This window comes from Rhinopithecus bieti, unplaced genomic scaffold (genome assembly GCF_001698545.2).
Source record: "Rhinopithecus bieti isolate Rb0 unplaced genomic scaffold, ASM169854v2 scaffold_425, whole genome shotgun sequence".
Lineage (NCBI taxonomy): Eukaryota > Metazoa > Chordata > Mammalia > Primates > Cercopithecidae > Rhinopithecus > Rhinopithecus bieti.
The window spans coordinates 4320357-4337412 of record NW_016803361.1 but is presented as its reverse complement, the minus strand read 5'-3'; the positions used below and the strand labels follow the sequence as shown (position 1 = coordinate 4337412).

General features: G+C 43.7%; 2 protein-coding genes and 1 long non-coding RNA gene across 4 annotated transcripts in view; 2 read left to right on the top strand and 1 right to left on the bottom strand.

The window, feature by feature from the left end:
• PKD2L1 (polycystin 2 like 1, transient receptor potential cation channel) overlaps positions 1-946 on the top strand; it is a 43842-nt gene extending 42896 nt beyond the window's left edge. Inside the window, exons 15-16 of the mRNA XM_017880761.1 lie at positions 34-118; positions 616-946. Coding sequence (XP_017736250.1) covers positions 34-118; positions 616-647 — 117 coding nt within the window. The 3' untranslated portion in view covers positions 648-946. The remainder of the gene's footprint in view (positions 1-33; positions 119-615) is intronic.
• A 906-nt stretch (positions 947-1852) lies between these two features.
• Positions 1853-12545, top strand: BLOC1S2 (biogenesis of lysosomal organelles complex 1 subunit 2). Of its 2 annotated transcripts, XM_017880946.1 has the most exons (5): positions 1853-2523; positions 2909-3025; positions 8736-8855; positions 9560-9664; positions 11755-12545. In XM_017880946.1, the coding sequence occupies exons 1-5, from the start codon at positions 2469-2471 to the stop codon at positions 11784-11786; spliced, it is 429 nt and encodes a 142-aa protein (XP_017736435.1). In that variant the 5' UTR covers positions 1853-2468; the 3' UTR covers positions 11787-12545. The 2 variants fall into 2 exon arrangements, with proteins under 2 accessions (XP_017736435.1, XP_017736445.1); XM_017880956.1 differs by lacking the exons at positions 1853-2523; positions 2909-3025 and adding an exon at positions 6161-6527.
• LOC108535171 (uncharacterized) overlaps positions 2530-17056 on the bottom strand; it is a 56834-nt gene continuing 42307 nt past the window's right edge. Inside the window, exons 4-5 of the long non-coding RNA XR_001887148.1 lie at positions 3007-3208; positions 2530-2929 (exon numbers count right to left, since the gene is read on the bottom strand). This is a non-coding gene — a long non-coding RNA (uncharacterized LOC108535171). The remainder of the gene's footprint in view (positions 2930-3006; positions 3209-17056) is intronic.

Here is a 17056-nt window from a genome sequence, read left to right as displayed (position 1 = left end):
TTCAAATGATTTGTCCCTTTCTTCTTCCAACAGGAGGAACAAGCTATTTGGAAGCACCTGCAGCCAGCCCCAGCTGTGACCCCAGACCCTTGGGGAATCGAGGGTGGGCAGGAGAGTAGTGAGGAAGGGGGCCTAAAGCATCAGACAGCAGGCTCCCCTCTCTCTGCCTCCCCACAGGCCCCCTCACCACATCCCCTGCACTTCTAGGACAACAGGTCCCATCATGGCTGCTGCTGAGCCCCACCCAGAATCTGGCCTTTTGAGCCAATGTTTGTGTGTGTGGTGGGCATCATGCTTAGGCTTGTGACTCAGTGTTTCTGTGTGTCGCCACATAGCTCTGTGAAATAACATCTTCCACTGGGCCTTTTACTCCCTGTGTACTTAGCTCTGTGTGTTAATTAAAAAAAAAAAAAAAAATTAGCAAACAGGATAAAGGGAGGGAGGGTAATGGCTCTTCCTAAGCACCTGGATAGCCATGGTTTGTGAAAAAGGTAGAAACCAAGACAGCAGGCAGTATCTACATGTCTTCCTACTTCCCAGTGAATCTTATTCTTATCCTTTGTGCATCCCAAGATCTGTTACTAGCACCCATGGGTTTCTCGTTTTCCCCTATAGAGGTTCCCTATAAAAGAGAGAGGAAGCCTTAGAGGACAGGAGACTCTCACCTGGTGAGATTCCAATGTTGCAGAGGAATTAAGTGTGAGGCACTCCTGGAGCAAAGGCTATGAAGGATCTTCTGCAAGAGGCTGCCTCCTGGTCCACTGAACCTGGGAACTGAGTGGGCTTTAACCAGGAGATAAAAATGGAGCCTGAAGGGAATCAGGCAAGGAAATGACCTCAGGATTCAGAGATCTTTGAATTAATATGTGGTGGGTTCTGACATTATTCTTCCATAAGACCATGTGGGTTTCCATGGTGGCTATCAATAAAACTCCTTAGGAAAACTAGGAGTTTGCATTTGCTTCTGGTATTATAGAGGGAAAAAAGGCTGAAACTGTGGGCCATCCATGTGCCTGGGCTGGAATAGTTCATGCTCTCTAGGAGGTATAGAGTAGGTGCAGTGATGTGAAGGAGCTGGGCTACCACAGGAATCCTCAAATAAGAACTTCTAGGCCCAGCACGGTGGCTCACGCTTGTAATCTCCACACTTTGGGAGGCTGAGATGGGTGGATCACTTGAGGCCAGAAGTTCCAGACAAGCCTGGGCAAAATACTGAAACCCTGTCTTTACTAAAAACACAAACAAATTAGCTGGGTGTGGTGGCACGTGCCAGTAATCCCAGCTACTTGGGAGGCTGAGGCATGAGAATTGTTTGAACTCGGAAGGTGGAGGTTGCAGTGAGCCAAGCCGAGATTGCGCTACTTTACTCCAGCTTGGGTGACAGAGCGAGACTCTGTTTCAAAAAAAAGAACTGCTGGTTCGCAGGAATGGCTTGAAATAGTGGCTACTATGGTTGCACCATGGGAAAAGTGAGGACAGGTGACAAGTGAGACTCAGTCCTCAGAGTGGACACAGTCAGGGTAGGAGGGCTGGGGATAAGGGGTAGCTGGTATGTGTGTGTGTATGCATATGGTGTACTGGCATCGGGGTGGGGTGAGAAGGTGCAGATGGAGGATAACCAGGGATAAGATAAGAAACTCCTACACCAAGATTTTGGGTGTCCAGGAGCCTGCCTGAGGCCTGTTGAATATCTCCTCTCCCTTCTTCTGTGGCCTTTATCCCTCCTCATTTTGCACCTTCGATTGCTCCCCAGTCACTTCTTCTCATCTACCTCTTTCACTCACTCCTGTTCTCCCATCCCATTAAGTACTCTGTACACCTAGGCGGCTTGTGAAACAGTTTAAATGCAATTAAGATAACCACAGTGTATCCTCAGCCCTAAAAAAGTTACAGTCCAAACTTTCTTCAAGAAAGGCTGTATCAACTGAAGAGAAGTAGATGCCTGTCTGCAGTTTTAAGAAATAGGGGCCAGTGAGGTGGTGTTAACCCAGGACATTGGGAGGGAGAGTATTTAGGACCAGGGATGAATGCCTGAAGGTTTCCCCCAAAGAGTGGACGAGACAACCTGTAAAACTTTGGATTTCCTGAGCCATCTTTTGATGACTAACTCCAGTGCGGAGTGTCATGGGAGGGGGCAACCTGTCTTTAGTGGTTTTGTTCAGCAGGCCACAAACAGGGTTGACTATTCCCAGACGGGTCATGAGTGGTACAAGACGAGTGATCCCTCCAGGGTGTGACTGTAGGGATGAGCCAGCCCTCAGTCCCAGACGTCGCGACTGTTGGCAGTGGATCGATTCACAACAGCCTGGCGTAGCTTCAGTTTCGGCTCCGGAATCACCCTTTGCTGTGTCATAGACCTGAAGCTGGACTGGACTGCGAGGCACAGGACTGCAGGGCCGGCCGGGTGGGCGGGGCACACCCAGTGCGCATGCGCAGCACCCCGGCCCGGAAACAGCGCAGGGTCAGCCATGGCGGCTGCAGCAGAGGGCGTACTGGCTACCCGGCGTGATGAGCCCGCCAGAGGTACCCGGAATGGATGAGGAGGAAGCGTCCGGTGGGGGGCCTGGGGCTCCGTCTCGGGAGGGCGAGGTTGAGTGTGTGGTTGGCTCACCTGGCAGGAACGGGCTGGTGGCAGGAATGCACTTGTCTCTGCGCGCGAGTGTTTGTCCTGTCAGGGTGACTGGGATGGTTTAGCAGGGGTGCCGGGTATCGGCGAGGGGCTGTGCGAGGGAGGCGAATTGGTGTGTCAGATGGGCAGGGACGCCGTGAAGGACTTGAAATTATGGCAGATGGAGAATGGAGCCGACTTGATGGAATGAAGGCAAGTGGAGGGATGTCGGAACAGGCAGTTTTGGCTGGATTAGCACCGGGTGTAGGCGGGACACTTAGTCATTCTCCCTTGGCCCAGACGATGCCGCCGTGGAGACAGCTGAGGAAGCAAAGGAGCCTGCTGAAGCTGACATCACTGAGCTCTGCCGGGACATGTTCTCCAAAATGGCCACTTACCTGACTGGGGAACTGACGGGTAAGGCTGGGTCTGGGTTGATTGGGGTGCGGTTTGGCCCGAGAGGCCTGGGAGATGGTTAACAGCATCAGTCTGCAGCTCCGTTCCTACCCTGCATGCCCTGAGACAGGCCTCTTGGAAGTTTGGGGACGTCATGAATGGGAGAGAAAGAGAATACAACTCTGCAGGCCTCTGTAACATAGACTAATGAGAAAACAATGACAAAAAAGAATTAATATCCAGCAACATTAATCAAGAAGTGCTTCCTTGGGGAAAGTGTATTTTGAGCAGGGTTGTGAAGGGAACTGTTGGTGGAAAAGGGGGAGATGATACAACTAGTGATGACGTGGTATGTGCAAGCAGTGTGTTTGGCTAAAGCAGATGTGTTTACTGGGATAAAGGGTAATGAGGAACGGGGAATGACCTGCAGATTTAGGGACCTATTAAGTTGGTCTGAGGATGTGATAACCCACCCTTTGGGACATGACTAGTGTTTGATCGTTTCCCAGTGGACACATGACCTATGTGTGGAGGAGGATCAGAAAGTGAAGTATGGACCGGGCGCGGTGGCTCACACCTTTAATCTCAGCATTTGGGAAGCCGAGGCTGGTGGATCACTTGAGGTCAGGAGTTTGAGACCAGCCTGGGCAAAATGGCGAAATCCTGTCTCCACTAAAAGTACAAAAGTTAGCTGGCCGTGTTGGCAGGTGCCTGTAATCCCAGCTACTGGGGAGGCTGAGGCAGGAGAATCACTTGAACCCAGGAGGTGGAGGTTGCAGGTTGCAGTGAACTGAGATCATGCCACTTGCACTCCAGCCTGTGTGACAGAGTGAGACTCCATCTCAAAAAAAAAAAAAAGAAAAAAAGAAAAAAGAGAAAGAAAGTGAAGTCTGGGCCAGTACAGCATCTCAAAAACATTTATTAAATTGTTTCACTTCTCCAGAAAATTACTGTCAGCTAAATTTGTGAATGAGAATCTATGAGAAAAGGCTTGATACAGAATAGTAGCGTTGTGAATCTGTAATTTTTTTTTCTTTTTCTGTTTTTAAGAGACAGGGTCTCACTATGTTGCCTGGGCTGGTCTTGAACTCCTGAGCTCAAGTGATCCTCTTTCCATCTATTTTGGTTTTAAGCCTGGTATCCAGTCTTAGTCTGCTTCCATCCCTCAATATCTACTTGTACAAGTCCTATAAATTCCACTTCTGTAATGTTCTTGCTCCCATGCTCTCCTTTCCATTCCTTTTACCACCACTCTGCCTGAGATCTTCATTACTTTTCTTTTATTATTATTATTATTATTGTTATTTTTTTTAAATATGACCAGGCATGGTGGCTCACGCCTGTAATCCCAGCACTTCAGGAGGCCGAGGTGGGTGGATCACCTGAGGTCAGGAGTTCCAGACCAGCCTGGTCAACATGGCGAAACCCTGCCTCTATAAAAATGTGAAAATTAGCCAGGTGTGGTGGTGCACTCCTGTAATCCCAGCTACTCGGGAGGCTGATGCGGGAGAATCACTTGAACTGGAGAGGTGGAGGTTATAGTGAGCTGTGATCGTGCCATTGCACTCCAGCCTGGGCGACGGAGGGAGACTCTGTCCTAAATAAATAAATAATAGAGATGAAGTCTGCTCCGTTGCCCAAGCTGGTTTTGAACTAATGGCCTCAAGTGATCCTAATGCCTCAGCTTCCCAAGATGCTGGGATTACAGGTGTGAGCCACTGTGCCCAGCTGTGACTCTCTAAGTTATCAGCCTGATTATTTATTTGTTTGTTATTTTTAGCGAGAGAAACCAGGTAACAAAATGCAGACCTTTGGCTTCCCTTTAACAATTCCAAAGATTTGGCGCTACTAGCCCCAGCATTCTTTCAACTATAATTGACTAGAGCTGAGCAGCTGCCTCTTTTAAAAGGACTAGTGCTGCCGGGCGCGGTGGCTCAAGCCTGTAATCCCAGCACTTTGGGAGGCCGAGACGGGCGGATCACGAGGTCAGGAGATCGAGACCATCCTGGCTAACACGGTGAAACCCCGTCTCTACTAAAAAATACAAAAAAAGCTAGCCGGGCGAGGTGGCGGGCGCCTGTAGTCCCAGCTACTCGGGAGGCTGAGGCAGGAGAATGGCGTAAACCCGGGAGGCGGAGCTTGCCGTGAGCTGAGATCCGGCCACTGCACTCCAGCCTGGGCGACAGAGCAAGACTCCGTCTCAAAAAAAAAAAAAAAAAAAAAAAAGGACTAGTGCTATCTAATTTGTCCTTACCACTTCCTGTTTTCTCCCCTGAGACACTGAGAACTAGTGTCAAGTGCCATTGATCACTGTTATTTTTATTAGTAGCAGTACAGAAATGGTTTTCTATACCAATGCCTCTGTCAAAACTGGTAAAGCAAATGATGGGCAAAGAGGACCACATATTCCAAGAAGTAAGGGGAAGCATATCTCTTCGTGGAAGTGAATAATTTTCTTATGCATTTAATGTGCAAACACTTGGCTTACTTTACTCATTTACATTATCTTGCTGGCTTCTAGGTGTTTGAATACATCACCCCTGTTTTATTTTATTTTATTTAGATGGAGTTTTCACTCTTGTTGCCCAGGCTGGAATGCAGTGGCACAGTCCCGGCTCACTGCAACCTCTGTCTCCCCGGTTCAAGCAATTTTCCTGTCCCAGCCTCCCGAGTAGCTGGGTTTATAGGTACATGCCACCACGCCTGGCTAATTTTTTTGTATTTTTACTAGAGATGGGGTTTCTCCATGTTGGCCAGGCTGGACTCGAACTCCTGACCTCAAGTGATCCACCACCTTGGCCTCCCAAAGTGCTGGGATTATAGGTGTGAGGTGCAATGCCTAGCCATGACCTTTGTTTTAGAGAGACTAATTTGATAGCAGTATCAATATGAGAGTATAGATATGGGGGAGAGAGAACAGAAAGAGATGAGCAATAATTCAGATGAAAAGTAATAGAGGACCAGGCACTGTGGCTCATGCCTGTAATCCTAGCACTTTGGGAGGCAGGAGGATTGCTTGAGGCCAGTAGTTCAAGACCACCCTGGGCAACATAGCACGACTCCATCCTTGTAGTCTTGTCTTTTCCCCTACCATGCAGAGGTTACATGCTCCAAGTAATCTAATAATAATAAAAGAAAAGTAATGATGATCTGAGGCAGAGTGGTGGTAAAAGGAATGGAAAGGAGAGCATGGGTGCAAGAACATTACAGAAATGGACTGTATAGGACTTGATTAAGTAGATATTGAGGGATGGAAGCAGACCAAGATGTATCTGAGGTTTTAAGCCTGGGTGGTGCCATCAGCCAAAATAGCTGGAAAGAGGAACCATGTTTAGTGTGAAAATATTTTCAGTTTTGGTTTGACTGCTTGTTGATGCAACTAGGGAACTCAGGTGACTTATACATTGGATTCCAGAGCTCAGAGACTGATCAGAAAACAAGAAACAGATTTCAGAGTCACTTTCATAGTGGTGCGATTGGAGGCTGTGCAGGATGAGATTGCCAAGGAAGAGCTTAGAAGTAGGTAAGAGAGCCTAGGCTAAAATGTCAGGGAATGTGTATATGGTGCACTTAATTTGTTTTTAATAACACTTAACATACCTAGGTTTCCAAATGATTTATTATATAATTAATTTTAAGCAAATGGTTCTTTTCCTATGATTGTTATTCTTACTTGCACAAATGCTTTATTGAATTTAAGAGTAAATTGATATTTCCTCTTAAACTAGGCTAGTTTCTAGCATAATCCTGGGAATACCCATAGGTATGTGCTACCCACATAAACATCAGTTACGTGTTACAGCTGAGAAAAAGCTGAGCGCTGATAGTTAAGGGGGTCTGATAAGAAAGGATCTGGCATAGAAATCTAAGAAGAGCAGTTAGAGATTAGAAAATCGGTATAGTACAATGCTATAGCAGCCAAAAGAAATGAGCATTTCTCAAAGAGAAAGATCAGTAATGTCCAAGACAATGAGAGGTTTAAGAGGATAAGAACTGAGCAAATGCCATGGATTTGGTGGTTAGCAGGGCACTGATGACCTTGGAGCATGTAATCTCTGGATGGTAGGGCTAAAGACCAGACTGCAAGGGTATATGCAAGTAAATGTTAAGGAAGAGGATGTAGTGAGTGTCAGCTACTTTTTCAAATTGTTTAGCAGCGAAGCTCCTTTGCTTTACTGAGCAAATGATATAGGTGTAGCAGAATAGAGAGAGTGCTTTTGAGCTGGAGGAAATCTGAATATATTGCTATATAGAGAGGAAGGTGCCAGGAGAGAGGGAGAATTTGGAAGTGCAAGTGAAAGGAGATGATTGAAGAGAGGCCCTGAAGAAGTAGAAGTGTTTGGGATCAAGGCCACAAGAGGAGGGGGCTGTCTTGGCAAGAATAGAAACACTTCTGCCTCTTGGGAAGATATTAAGATCCAGAGAAGTTTAGAAGTAAGGCAGAGAGAAAAACAAAAAACAAAAGAAGTAAGGCAGAGAGGTTGAAGCAGCTTATGTTTATAGACTTGGCCTTGGGAAAGTTGGAGTAGAGGCCATTTGCTTTGAATGGGGATAGGGAAAGAACTGAGGATATGAGAAGCAGACAGATGGTTTGGAACTGTCACTGCATAAAATGCAATATAGAATTATACATGGTAATAAATGAGTTAACTAAGAAGTAGTGAGGTCCTAGCTGATTGTGTGTGTGTGTGTGTGTGTGTGTGTGTGTGTGTGTGTGTATATATATATATATAATTTTTTTTTTTTTTTTTTTTTAAATGGGGCCTCACTTTTTCCCCCAGGCGGGGATGGAGGGGGGGGTTTTTGGGTCCCTGCAACCTTCGCCTCCCGAATTCAAGCAGTTCTCTGCCTCAGCCTCCTGAGTAGCTGAGATTACAGGTGCCTGCCACCACGCCTGGCTAATTTTTTTGTATTTTTAGTAGAGATGGGGTTTCACTATCTTGGCCAGGTTGGCCTTGAACTCTTGACCTTGTGATCACCCACCTTGGCCTCCCAAAGTGCTGGGATTACAGGCATGAGCCACTGCGCCCGGCCTGATAGTATGTATATTATATGTCTGTATGTTAAATGTTTTCATGCTGTAGAAGTACCAAGACTNTTTTGAGATGGAGTCTCACTCTCTCGCCCAGGCTGGAGTGCAGTGGTGCGATCTTGGCTCACTGCAACCTTCGCCTCCCGAATTCAAGCAGTTCTCTGCCTCAGCCTCCTGAGTAGCTGAGATTACAGGTGCCTGCCACCACGCCTGGCTAATTTTTTTGTATTTTAGTAGAGATGGGGTTTCACTATCTTGGCCAGGTTGGCCTTGAACTCTTGACCTTGTGATCACCCACCTTGGCCTCCCAAAGTGCTGGGATTACAGGCATGAGCCACTGCGCCCGGCCTGATAGTATGTATATTATATGTCTGTATGTTAAATGTTTTCATGCTGTAGAAGTACCAAGACTATTTTACCTCCCTTTTCTTAGGACATGAGTTTATTATTTCCCTTTGTAACCACGATCCTGAACCTTCTGGATCTTGTTTGGTTTAAATAATTTTCTGATTGTTGCCTGAATTTCTACTGAGACTTTCAGAGTACATAGGCAGAGTTATAAATGTCATAGATCAAAAGTGGCCCACTCCATTGACACTTCCTTGGTCCTGCCTTGAACTACCACTTAGCCTATACTCCCATATTCTAATGATCTAAGACATATCTTACAGGCATTACGTCTTCTGTTTAATTTTCAAGCCACCAGTGAAGACTATAAGCTCCTGGAAAATATGAATAAACTCACCAGTTTGAAGTATCTTGAAATGAAAGATATTGCTATAAACATTAGTAGGAATTTAAAGGACTTAAACCAGAAATGTAAGTAATAATATTTTTAATTAAACATGTTTGTATTTAATGTTCTTTTGTGCTTGGGGCCATGGAGAAGAGGAGGGAACATGACATCCTTGTCTCGTGGGAGCTTGTTTTCTAAAAATGAATTGCAAATTTAAGATGAATCTCTTCCATTCTGTGGATGAGCATGTTTTGTTGGTATGGTTATTTTTGCTTCTAAATCTTGATTTTATCAGTTTATTCCTGGAAGGGAGGGGGCGAAGGAGGCGTGGCCAGATTCTAATGAACTGATTTACAAATCCATAAAGGATTACTCTGTAAGCAGAAAACCAAAAACTCTATAATGGAAAACACTAATTTAGAGTAATTGAATATATTTTTTCCATTGACTTATTATTTTTGTGTTCCTTGTCTCTTGGGTGCTCTTTCTTGGTATGGGAGTACCCAAGAAACAGAATCAGTAATGGAAAGATTGCTCGAGGAGCAAGAAATTAAAAAGAATGGAAAATTAGTAGATGAGAGACACTAAGTCTGGGCCACAGTTGAGGCTGATCAACTAGCTACTGTCTTCTAAAGCACCTACCCTGCTAGTGGTCAGAATCATGTCACTCCACCTAATCTGTCTTAGCATAGCTGGAGAGACACTAGCATTATTACTTTTCCACTCTTTTCCTATATTCCTTGTTGATAAAACCATATAAACATGAGTTTTTTCTTTGTTTTTAAAGATGCTGGACTACAGCCTTATCTGGATCAGATCAATGTCATTGAAGAGCAGGTAGCAGCTCTTGAGCAGGCAGCTTACAAGTTGGATGCATATTCAAAAAAACTGGGTAACCGTTTTTATTTTTGTTTTGATATAATAAAGAGTGCCTCTTGGCCAGCATGTCCTTAGTAAACGTAATAGTTAACATTTATGGTGTGCCTACAGTGATCTATTAATCTTCACAAAACCTTAGTAATTTATTATTATATTAATAAAAACAACATTTCCCGATTACTTAATGATATATCAGGCACTATTCTTAGTGCTTTACATGTATTATGTTTATTTTTTGTTTTGTTTTTTTTGAGACGGGTTTCATTCTTGTTACCGAAGCTGGAGTGCAATGGTGTGATCTCAGCTCACCGCAACCTCCACCTCCTGGGTTCAAGCGATTCTCCTGCCTCAGCCCCGCCAAGTAGCTGGGATTACAGGCGTGCCACCATGCCCGGCTAATTTTGTATTTTTAGTAGAGACAGGGTTTCTCCATGTTGTCAGGCTGGTCTCGATCTCCCAAGCTCAGGTGATCTGCCTACCTCGACCTGGCCTGTATTGTGTGTTTTATCTTCCCAATAATCTGAGGTGAGTACATGATTTTTGTTTTGTTTTTTGTACTTTTAGTAGAGACGGGGTTTCACCATGTTGGCCAGGCTGGTCTTGAACTCCTGACCTCATGATATGCCTACCTCAGCCTCCCAAAGTGCTGGGATTACAGGCATGAGCCACCACGTCTGGCTTAAGTACATGATTTTTATCCCTATTTTGTAGGCAAGGAAACTGGCTTAAGGACACAAAGCCAGTACATGTAAGAGCCATATTCTAAGCAGGTCTGTTTGCTTACAAAGCTCAAGGTCTTATTTATAGTTGAGAAGGCAGAAGCACCTTTAATAATGTAGATAAATATGTCTTAAACAAATAGTCAGTTGAGGATTTTCTTGAAAGATCACTTTTCCTTTGAGGAAGAAACTGGTACTTTTAGTGCTTGTGGCTTACTAACTGGCTCTGGCTCTTACATACATGGTTAAAAGTAAAGAATTTAGTGGTTTTTTGTTTTTTTGTTGTTGTCTTGTTTTGTTTTGTTTTCATAAGAGATGAGGCCTTGCTGTGTCACCCAGGCTAGGGTGCAGTGGCGTGATCATAGCTCACTGTAGCCTTGAACTCCTGGGCTCTAGTGATCCTCCTGCCTCAGCCTCCTGAGTAGCTGGGACTACAGGTGTGCACCATCGCATCCAGCTACTTTAAAAAATTTGTTTTTGAAATAAGGCCTTGCTGTGTTGCCCAGGCTGGTCTCAAACTCATGGCCTCAAGCAGGAGCACCTCAGCCTCTCAAGTAGCTGGAATCACAGGCCTGAGCCATCACATCTGGCCTGAGTTTGTTTTTGTCCTAGATAACATTTATAGATTATTTTATTTTCATCATTTAACAAGGGCTGATTACTTCAAGAGAGTAGTTTGTAGTAGGCTAGGGTTTGATATGGGTGGTGATTAACAATCAGTTTTATTTTCTACAGTTACATTTAGCCAATGATTACTGTGAACCTTACTGTGTAGAAGGCAGGGGTAACCTTACCATGTAGAAGGTATCTTGGTTCACAGTAACCATTTGTGACAGAGTCCCTTTTTCTGTTAAAATTGTGAAACCAGGTGCTTTCATGATTTTAATAGAAAAATGAGATGTCACAGTAAGAGGCTTATTTGATGGCCTTTTAAATCTCTGTATCTTTCAAAATTGCTTTCCTGGAGTAAGGTGTAAGGATAAGAACATAAAAGAGGAAACATACATTTATACTTCCTGAGGGTTCCAGTCTGGTTCCAGAGGGCAACTGGGACAGTGCTGAGAGAGGCAGTTTTTCAGTAAGGCTCCCGATAGGTCAAGTGACAGATCTGCCCCATCCTGGTGGAGCTGTCTAAGCAGATGCTGTTGACAGGGTTAGGACTTCGTGAACCTGTGTTAGGCTCTCGATTCTGAGTGTCTGTGCTTGAATTCTTATTCCAAGTTCTACAGATCAATGATCTGTATATTTGGACAGATGATGAGATAGAAGCTAATAGATTTTTAGCAATATAATACGTATTTTTTTAACTTGACTGGAAATGCTAACTAAAAACTCTTTGTAAGAGCCAGTTTTAAAAGATGTAACTCTCCCTCATCCCTCACAGAAGCCAAGTACAAGAAGCTGGAGAAGCGATGAGAAACTTATTTCTATGGGACAGAGTCTTTCTTTTTAATGTGGAAGAATATCTTATAAAACCTGAATCCTGAGGCTGATGAATTGTGAAAACTCCTCAAAAGGAAACTATGCTGGTCATCCCAGAAACATCTCAATGTTAGAGTAAACTGGAGGACTGTGGCTATTCCTGAACCTTCTTTGAGGCAGAATCCCTCAGAATCTCACACTTATAACTCCCTACCTTTTACTTGAATGCTTTACCATATTCAGGACAGAGACTCTCACAAAGTTCAGAAAACAGCTGGGCTTACCAGTGAAATCAAATGAGAGGACCTATTTTCTCTGGTAGTGGTTGATTACTACATTATTTTCTTAAGTGGCTGGTTTTTGAGCTACTAGGTAAATGGTTGTTTTTTCTGTTAATGATGCTAATGTGTTGTAAACAAGATTCTAAATTTAAAAAGGAAAACCAACTTGTTCTTTGCAGCTTATCACCTTGTGAATGTTGGTAACTTACTTTTCCATAGTATTGCAAATAACATAAAATCTTAAAATAATTCCAAGCTGAATCTTCTAGATTGAGCAGAAATGGTGAAAGGAGTATTGATAACTTGGCATATGTGATGGGCCCCTCTTGTTTATTTTCTGTGTGAGTCAGATTGACATGTGGCCAGTTTTGGAAATGTGATGAAAACAAAGACTAGATGGGTATGTGTGTTTATGTGTTGGGTGGGGAGTTGAGGATTGCCACTCATAAAATAAAGGATTTTATAAAATGCCTTCCTACTGTGTGTGTGGATCGGGGGGATCTTAGGGACCTAATCGACTTCTTTTCACACTAAAGACATCAGACAATGGGACATACTGACTGACCAGTCTAGGTTGAAAGATAGGCAGCCTTACCCAGAACACAACATCAGCAGCTGAGAAGGTGTCTGAGGTCCCCAATTACATATCCCAAAGAGTTTCTTACTTCTGTTTCTGTCGTTTCCCCTCTGTTCCAGATGGTCATCATTTATCCTCTGTTCTTCTGGACTGTTGCTGTGGGCTCTTCTCATCTTAACTGTCCCTCCATACCACCCTCCACACTGCTGCCAGAGCAGTCTTAAAAATATAAACTGGCCCTATTACTCCCGCTTAGAACCCTATAGTGATGTATCATGGCCTTTTTGAAAAAACTAGACTTTCATTACACATACAAGTCCCTTATGTTTTTTCGTTTGTTTATAGACAGGGTCTCTATTGTCACCCAGGCTGGAGTGTGGTGGTGTGATAATAGCTCACTACAGTCTTGACCTCCTGGGCTCAACTGATCCTCCCACCTCAGCCTCCTGAATAGCTAGGACTACCAGCATGCTCCACCATGCCTTGCTAATTATTTTTTATACAGATGGAGTCTCACTATGTTGTCCAGGCTGGTCTTGAACTGGCCTCAAGTGATTCTCTTACCACAGCCTGCCAGAGTGCTGGGATTGTAGGCATGAACCACCATGCCTAACATAAGGCCCTATTTAAACATCTTTTTAAAACTTGTAATATGTATATTATCTTCTCCCATTATAAAAAATAAAGAGAAATTAAACTGTAACTCTACCATTTCAACATAGAATCAGTCTTACCCCTTCCAAACCTTTTCCTTTTCCGTGCATGTATTGATCTTTTTTTGTTTTTTTAGATGAAGTCTCGCTCTGTTGCCCGGGCTGGAGTGCACTGGTGCAATATCAGCTCACTGCAACCTCTGTCTCCCAGGTTCAAGCGATTCTCCTGCCTCAGCCTTCCGGGTAGCTGAGATTACAGGTGCCTACCACCACGCCAGGCTAATTTTTGTATTTTCAGTGGATGGGGTTTCACCACATTGGCCAGGCTAGTCTCGAACTCCTGACCTCAGATGATCCACCCACCTCGGCCTCCCAAAGTGCTGGGATTACAGGCGTGAGCCACTGTGCCCGGCCATATTGATCTACCATTTTTATTTCCTGTTACACTGTGTTCAGCTATCTTTAGCCACCTTAAATTCCCATGGATGAGTTTTCATAAACTTTTTTAGAATAGATTTAGATTTACAGGAAAGTTGCAAAGATAATACAGAATTTCATGGATGAGGTTTTTATATTGATATGTAATAGATGTATGTATTTTCAGAGTACATGTGATAATTTAATACATGTATGTAATGTATAAAAAATCAGAGTTATTGGGATATCCATCACCTTAATATTTATTTCGTCTTTATGCTAGGAACATTATTTGAATTATTCTCTTCTACCTATTTTGAAATGTACAATAGATTAACATTAACTATAATCACTCTTCTGATCTATCATAGGTCTTATTTCTTCTGTATTTGTGTCCACTAATCAAACTCTTTATCCTCACATCCCCACTACCTTTCCTGGCCTCTGGTAACCACCAATCTACCTCCATCTCCATGAGATCCACTTTTTTAGCTCCCATATGTGAGTGAGAACATGTAATATTTGTCTTTTCTGTGCTTGGCTTAGTTCAGTTAACACAATGACCTCCAGTTTCATCCATGTTGCTGAGAATGACAGAATTTCATTCCTTTTATGGCTGAACAATATTCCATTGTGTATATGTACCACATTTTCTTTACCCATTCCTCCACTGATGGGCACTTAGGTTGATTCCATATTTTAGCTTTTGTGAGTAGTGCTGCAATAAACATAAGAGTGCATATATCTCTTTGATAATGTTGATTTCCTTTCTTTTGGACACATACCCAGTAGTGGAATTTGCTGGATCATATTGTAGTTCTATTTTTAGTTTTTGGAGGAAACTCCATACAATTTTCCATAGTGGCTGTACTAATTTACATTCCCAACAACTGTGTGTAAGAGTTCCTCTTTCTCTGCATCCTTGTCAGCATCTGTGAATTCCTGTCTTCCTGATAGGAAATTTTAAGTGGGATGAGGTGATACCTTGTTGTGGTTTTGATTTGCGTTTCTCTGATGATTAGTGATGTTGAGCATTTTTTCTTATAGCTGTTGGCCATTTGTATGTCTTGAGAAATGTCTATTTTGATCTTTTGCTCCGCCTCCTTTTTTTTTAAGAGATGAGTTCTCATTATGTTGCTCATGCTGGAATCAAACTGGGCTAAACAGTCTTCCTGGGGCTGGGCTTAGTGACTGAGGCCTGTAATCCCAGCACTTTGGGAGGCTGAGTAGGTGGACCATCTGAAGTCAGGAGTTCAAGGCCAGCCTGGCCAACATAGTGAAACCCTATCTCTACTAAAAATACAAAAAATTAGCCGGGCATGATGGTGAGCACCTGTAATCCCAGCTACTTGGGAGGCTGAGGCAGGAGAATCACTTGGACCCCGGAGGTGGAGGCTGCAGTGAGCTGAGACTGCACCACTGCACTCCAACCTGGGTGACAAAGTGAGATTCCATCCCCCCACCCTACCCCCCAAAAAAAGAAAACATAAACACCGCCTGCTTCAGCCTCCTGGATAGCTGGGACTATAGGCAAGCATCACCACATATGGCTTTGCCCATTTTTAGATAGGATTATTTATGTTTTTTTTTTTGCTATTGAGTTGTTTGAGCTCCTTGTTTTATTTATTCTGGTTATTAATCCCTTATCAGATGGATAGTTTGCAAATATTTTCTTCCATTCTGTGGGTTGTGTCTTCACTTTGTTGATTGTTTCCTTTGCTGTGCAGAGCTTTTTAGTTTGATATAATCCTATTAGTCTATTTTTGCTTTTGTTGCCTGTGCTTTTGAAGTCGTATACAAAAAAATTTTTGCCCAGATCAATGTCTTGGAACATTTCCCCAGTATTTTCTTCTGGTAGCTTCGTAGTTTGAGGTCTTAATTTAAGTCTTTAATCCATTTTGATGTGATTTTTGTATATGGTGAGAGATAGAGTTGAGTTTCATTCTTCAGTTTAGGGCTATGCAGTTCTTCAAGAATCATTTATTGAAGAGATTGTCCTTTCCTCATTGTATGTTCTTGGCACCTTTGTACTTTCGGTACTGACTAAAATGAGTTGGCTGTAAATGCATGTATTTATATGTGAGTTTTCTATTCTGTTCCATTGGTCTATGTGTCCATTTTTATGTCAGTACCATACTGATTGGGTTACTATAGCTTTGTAGCAGATTTTTAGGTTGGGTAGCATCATGCCTTCAGCTTTGTGCTTTTTGCTCAGGATTGCTTTGGCTCTTTGGGGTCTCTCGTGGTTCCATATAGATTTTAGGATTTTTTTTTCTATTTCTATTTCTTTGGAGCAGCAGTCCCTAATCTTTTTGGCACCAGGGACCGCTTTTGTGGAAGACAATTTTTCCATGGACGTGGGGGGGATTTTTTTTTCAATGGTATGAACCATATTTATTGAAAACATTATTTCTCACCTTTCTCAAATTGAAGACTGCAAAAAATAAGAGCAGTGCTTTAATGAGTTGTCATTAACCTTGAGAGCAGTGGCGCTGCCTCTCCACGCTCTGGGTACAGTGGAAACCGTGGCTGGTGCGTGCCACATCTATCCCACCTCGCTTTACAAAACAGTTCTGATGTCACTATCGTGGCCGGGCGCGGTGACTCACGCCTGCAATCCCAGCACTTTGGGAGGCCGAGGTGGGCGGATCACGAGGTCAAGAAGATCGAGACCATCCTGGCTAACACGGTGAAACCCCGTCTCCACTAAAAATACAAAAAAAAAATTAGCTGGGTGTGGTGGCGGGCGCCTGTAGTCCCAGCTCCTCTGGAGGCTGAGGCAGGAGAATGGCGTGAAGCTGGGAGGCGGAGCTTGCAGTGAGCCGAGATAGCGCCACTGCACTCCAGCCTGGGCGACAGAGCTAGACTCCGTCTCAAACAAAAACAAAAACAAAACAAAACAACAAAGTATCGTACATGACATTTACCTTAGAAAAAGATAGCTGAATGTAGGGATGGGGGATGGTTTGGGGATGAAACTGTTCCACCTCAGATCATCAGGCATCAGATTCTTGTAAGGTACGCAGCGCCCTAGAACCCTCGCATGGGCAGTTCACAACAGGGTTCCAGCCTCTGTAAGAATCTGGCACCACCACTGATCTGATAGGAAGTGAGCTCAGGCGGTTATTCTCACTTGCCCACCGCTCACCTCCTGCTGTGCATCCTGGTTCCTAACAGGCTACAGATGGGTACTGGTCCATAGCCCGGGGGTTGGGGATCCTTGCTGTAGAGAATGCCATTTGTATTTTGATAGGGATTGGATTGATCTGTAAATTGCTTCAGGTAGTGTTGTCATTTTTTTTTTTTTTTTTTTTTTTTTTTTTTTTTTTTTTTTTT

Bases quoted from the DNA above. Each gene is read 5' to 3' on its own strand.
- BLOC1S2 (XM_017880946.1), top strand. From the start codon at position 2,469: ATGGCGGCTGCAGCAGAGGGCGTACTGGCTACCCGGCGTGATGAGCCC. The intron at 2,524-2,908 runs GTACCCGGAATG...CCCTTGGCCCAG, and splicing joins GCGTGATGAGCCCGCCAGAG to ACGATGCCGCCGTGGAGACA. The intron at 3,026-8,735 runs GTAAGGCTGGGT...TTAATTTTCAAG, and splicing joins CCTGACTGGGGAACTGACGG to CCACCAGTGAAGACTATAAG.